This window comes from Condylura cristata, unplaced genomic scaffold, assembly GCF_000260355.1.
Source record: "Condylura cristata isolate star-nosed mole 26May11 unplaced genomic scaffold, ConCri1.0 scaffold00013, whole genome shotgun sequence".
Lineage (NCBI taxonomy): Eukaryota > Metazoa > Chordata > Mammalia > Eulipotyphla > Talpidae > Condylura > Condylura cristata.
The window spans coordinates 41173-45598 of NW_004567114.1; the positions used below are offsets into that span (position 1 = coordinate 41173).

The following is a 4426-nucleotide window of genomic DNA, read 5'->3' on the forward strand; positions in this document are numbered from 1 at the left end:
GCCCGCAGGTCGCCCCCTCACCTCCGCCCGGCAGCCACCGCTCCCCCACCCCACCCCACCCCTCCCGGGGGAGACTTTGCTTAGGAAAGCAGCGCTTAGCCCCACCCAGTGCTCAGCGCCCCTTCCAGCTCGGCCACCACGCGCCACCACGCGGAGCTGGCAACTTTCTGTTCCCCCACGGCTTCCCCGGGTCCCTGACCTGCGGCTGCTGCGCAAGCAAAACTCTCTGCACCTGGTGGGGCACCCGCGGCGCCTCCTGGTCTGGACTGCCCCTGCCCCACCCACGATCCCGGCCCTCCTCCCTTCCTCTGCAGTCACTGCCGGCAGCTGGCCACACCACAGACTGGCCTCAGGCTTCTAGGGTGTTAGGCTGTGACCCCTTAGTCCTTACATTCTTGGAGTTCAGTTAACTTTCTGGGAGTGAAGGGAAGACCCGGTCCTGCTGGCTGTGGGCCCCCTGCTGCCCACCAGGTCACAAAGTCTGTCCAGCCATCTTTGGGCACCACTGCCCACTCTTGGCATGTCTAGGGTCCAGAACCCACCCCCAGACCCAACCTGAAGCCCAGGCCCTGGGCATTGGTGGATGGACAACGGGCATGGTCCACCCCACAACCAGGACCATGGCGCTGGACCCTGCTCTTCTCAAACCTTTTATTGACAGCAATTCTGGGCAAACGCGTGAGCCACGAGGGCAGGCGTGAGGCATGGGGCCAGCAACAGGGGCGCGGCCCCCGGGCACAAATAACACTGGCGGGCAGGCAGGGCCCGGGGCCGAGTGGGAAGCCCACCTTGAGACCCAGCCGGGCCAGGGCCAGTCACAGACGCGGGCCGGCGTGGGGGGAGGGGGGATGGACGGTCTAGACACAGCCATGCGGGACAGCACAGGCTGCACGTCAGGCCACGCCCTGCTGAGGGGGCGCCTAGGGCTGGGCTCTGCCCTCGGGGTCCTTGTCGTAGATGTAGCTGCCCACGGCTCCGGTGTTCACACCTGCAGAGAGAGAGCGGGTGTCGGTGGGCTGGCTGGCGCAGGGGTTCCCGCCTCCGGGACCCTCCTGGCCACACTCACCCTTGGGGCCGAAGAGAATTCCGTAGCAGGGCTTGTGGCAGTAGGGCTGGCCGTCGTGCTGCAGGCAGAGCGGGCAGGAGCGGGTGACGCCGGGCTCCACCGTACCTCGCCCCCCCCCCCGCCCCGCGGCTTTCCCGCAAGTCCCCTGAGCCAAGACCCCGCCCATTCAGGGACCCCGCGGTTCGCCCAACCTCCGTGCGGGGGAGCCTGCGCTCCGGCCACCAGGGGGCAGCCTCTCCCGGCCCAGCAGTCCGCGGCGCCCTACCCTGGCCCTGCGTTCCCGACCTGCGTCCCGCCTGCAGAACACGCCTCCAGCGGCGCCCCCACCTGCGCCCGGAGCCCCAGTCGGCGGTCGGCACCCCTGACCCGCTCCTGTGGCCCGCGCCCTCCCTTCATCGTTGCTCGGGAGTCTCTTCCCGCAGGGCGCCCCCAGCTTGCGCCCGCCCTCACCTCAGCGTGGCCCCCGGGAGTCAACGTCTTCCCGCAGCGCTCACAGCGCAGGCATGGCCGGTGCCAGTCTTTGCCCAGAGATGTCACCTTCTCGGCTGCAAAGGAGGCCACAGCTGACGGGAGCCCCTCGGCGGGCTTAGGGGGGGCGGGGGGGCAGGGGGGCGGGACACTCACCAAAGTAGACCCTCTTGTCGCAGCGGGGACACATGTTGGGCTCCCCAGTGAAGGTGGTGACGCTGGAGGCTGGGGTGGGGGAAGGGTCACGCGTCAGGTGGGCAGAGGCCCTCAGGCACCCCTCCGGCAGAGGGGAGCCCCACCCACCTTTGCTGGGCCCCTTGGGGGGGCCACTGGCCTTCCGCTCCTCGGCGCGGACCACCGGGGTCTCGATGGGGCCTGTGACTTGCGGGCCCTCGGCCGCGGGCTTCTCATAGATGTAGGAGCCGGCACCACCGATGTTCACACCTGCGGGGGCACACGGAGTGGGGGCTCCTCAGATAAGTGCTTCCAGGCTGTTCTACGGTGGCCCGTGCACTCAAGACACCAGTAAACTGGGCAGACCTCTGGGTGCTGGACTTCTGGGGGTGAGTGAGGAGCGATGGCAGAGACACCAAGCCTGAGGAGCCCCATAGTCCCGCCACTGGCCACAGCCTGAGTTGGGGTCTGCTGCCCGCCATCCACCCCTCGCACTGCGCGCAGCTCACTCACCCTTGGGCCCGAACAGCGTGGCGTAGCAAGGCTTGTGGCAGAAGGGCTTCCCGTCGTGCTGGGCAGGGGGAGTGGCGTCAGTAGTGGCCCAGACGCCCACGCCCGCGGGCCCAGGCCTGGACCCCCGCAGAGCCCTGGCCAGGCCCCTCCCCAGACCCCAACCCCGCCCCCGCCCCGCCCCGCCCCGCCCCCTGGGCCTGCTCACCTCCGCGTGGCCCCCGGGTGTCAGTGTCTTGCTGCAGCGCTCACACTTGAGGCAGAACTTGTGCCAGTCCTTGCCCAGGGAGCTGACCTTCTCAGCTGGGGTGGGCGGGGGGCAGGTCAGGGGGGCACTGGCACCAGCCTTGCCCGGCGGTCAAGCACCTCTCCTCTCCACGGCACCCACCCTTCCTCCAGGGCGCCCTTTGCGCGCACCCTGAGACCCCAACCAGGCTGAGTTGGCAGAGCCCTGTGGGGGGCTGGTGCGGCACCCAGGCCAGCTGCGGAGGTCGGTGAGCCTGGGGCTGCTGGGCGGAAGTGTGGGGGCCTCCCAGTGGACAGAAGCCCAGGCCTCCGCAGGGGAGCCCGCAGGAAGAGGGCGGAGCAGAACCGGAATTCCGCAGGGATGAGGCTGGCCTGAGTGGGCGGGGAGGGGCCACGGGGTGGCCCCACCACCCTGGACATCTGGCCAGGCCAGAGGGAGAGTGGCGGCCTCCTGTCCCCACAGAGGCCGCCCAGGCAGACGGAGAGCAAGGCCCGACCTGGTACAGCCCCTGCCCTTCCTGGGGACAGCATCAGTTCAGACCTGCAGGGTCACCGGCCCAGGGACACCAGGACGCAGGCTGCCGGCTCCGGTGTCCACGCCAGGGCAGGCGGACTTGGCGCGCCCAAGGCAGGCTCGGCCCCCACCAGCCCAGCCTACCCTCTTGGCCAGTGTGGCCGAGGCAGCTGCAGAGCAGGGCAGCCAGAGCTGTGGACAGCCGGGGGTGGTGTAGTGCTGCAGGGGCAGGGGAGTGACCTGTAGACGCACTGGGCGGGTCCAGGGCCACACAGAGCAGCCTAGAGGGGAACCTAGAAGCCGCGGGTCGGGTGGCTGGGGCGGAAGTAGTGGAGCTGATCTCGGGGACACTCGGCCCCCACCCCCGCCTGAGCCTCCTCCAGGACAGGAGCGTCCGGGTCTGAGCGGCCTTTGTCTACTGCTGGGAGCCGGCCGGCCAGCAGGCTGACGCCTTTCCGGCTTGCCCACAGGCCCGTCCGCCAGAGCCTCAGAGGGACAGAGCTGGCCTGGTGCCCACCAAGTCAGGGCAGTGGGGCTGGCAGGAAGACCCAGTAATGCCCCCACCCCAGCCTGGGAAGGGGACGGCTCTGGTTGGGGTGCCCAGCCAGGATGGGCTCCCTGGAGGGAGCCGGAAGCCTCCAGGGCTGGGGCCCACAGAAGCCTCAGGGCCAGATCCGGTCCCTCCACTCCAGGAACAGCAAACAGCCGTTTCTGCCTCAGCGGGGAGCGCGTGGCCACTCTCTCCTGGGCCCCAGTGCCACCCAGAGACTGGGGAGGGGCCCTCTGCCTGGCAAAGTCAGTGCCTCTGTGGTGGGAGAGGAGGGCGTGGGCAGGACTTTGCTGCCCTGGCACAGGCCGGGGGAGGATCAGCCAGGAGGAGGGAGAGCTGTAAGTAAGCCAGGCGGTGCTGCCACCCAGCAGCCAGTGGAGAGCTGGCGTGGGGCCTTCCCAGGGGGCACCCCACCGGGACAAGCCCCTCCCTGCTGCTTCCTGACCTTGAGGAGGCAGGGGGGGGGGCCTGGGCACCTGGCTACAACACCCTCCTGCCCTTAGGGACCTCGGACACCCCACCTCCCCGCACCCGTGGGAACCTCCTGGAAGAACTCGGGCCAGGGACCTGAGCGCGTTGGGACACGCGAGGCAGAGGCGAGGTCGCCCCCGCATGGACCAGGTCCAGACAGAGCCCAGGTCTGACCTGGCCCCGGCGAGCCCAGAAAGCTGGGTGGGGATGGGAGTGACGCTCGCGCCCCGCAGACCACGTGTCCGCGGGGAGACTGGACTGGGGTCCGGCGGGCATGGACCCAGAAAGACCGGAGAGCGAGCAGCCCCGCCCAGCCCCTCCTGGCCACGCCCGGCCTCCGCCAGGCGGATCGCGATGCGTCCTCGGAACCCGGAGTGCCCCCCATGTATGGCCTCATCCCGTGGAGACCGGCGCCCCGCCCGCCCCG

At 69.8% G+C, this 4426-nt stretch overlaps 2 protein-coding genes across 2 annotated transcripts in view; both read right to left on the reverse strand.

Annotated features, from left to right (window-relative positions):
• Positions 1-632: 632 nt before the first annotated feature.
• On the reverse strand, positions 633-2543 carry CRIP2 (cysteine-rich protein 2). The gene is made up of 7 exons (XM_012724686.1): positions 2427-2543; positions 2222-2279; positions 1838-1978; positions 1691-1759; positions 1517-1611; positions 1067-1124; positions 633-988 (listed from the first exon to the last, which is right to left on the reverse strand). The coding sequence occupies exons 4-7, from the start codon at positions 1722-1724 to the stop codon at positions 921-923; spliced, it is 255 nt and encodes an 84-aa protein (XP_012580140.1). The 5' UTR covers positions 1725-1759; positions 1838-1978; positions 2222-2279; positions 2427-2543; the 3' UTR covers positions 633-920.
• MTA1 (metastasis associated 1) overlaps positions 1784-4426 on the reverse strand; it is a 19596-nt gene continuing 16953 nt past the window's right edge. The window contains exons 12-16 of the mRNA XM_012724352.1: positions 3123-3271; positions 2427-2521; positions 2222-2279; positions 1838-1978; positions 1784-1800 (exon numbers count right to left, since the gene is read on the reverse strand). Coding sequence (XP_012579806.1) covers positions 1784-1800; positions 1838-1978; positions 2222-2279; positions 2427-2521; positions 3123-3271 — 460 coding nt within the window. The remainder of the gene's footprint in view (positions 1801-1837; positions 1979-2221; positions 2280-2426; positions 2522-3122; positions 3272-4426) is intronic.

What these genes read in the sequence shown, in the direction of transcription:
- CRIP2 (XM_012724686.1), bottom strand. Translation starts at nt 1,724, where the DNA reads ATGTGTCCCCGCTGCGACAAGAGGGTCTACTTTG. An exon ending in CGACAAGAGGGTCTACTTTG is followed by an intron (nt 1,612 to 1,690) that starts GTGAGTGTCCCG and finishes CCTCCTTTGCAG; the next exon opens with CCGAGAAGGTGACATCTCTG. An exon ending in AATTCTCTTCGGCCCCAAGG is followed by an intron (nt 989 to 1,066) that starts GTGAGTGTGGCC and finishes CTCTCTCTGCAG; the next exon opens with GTGTGAACACCGGAGCCGTG.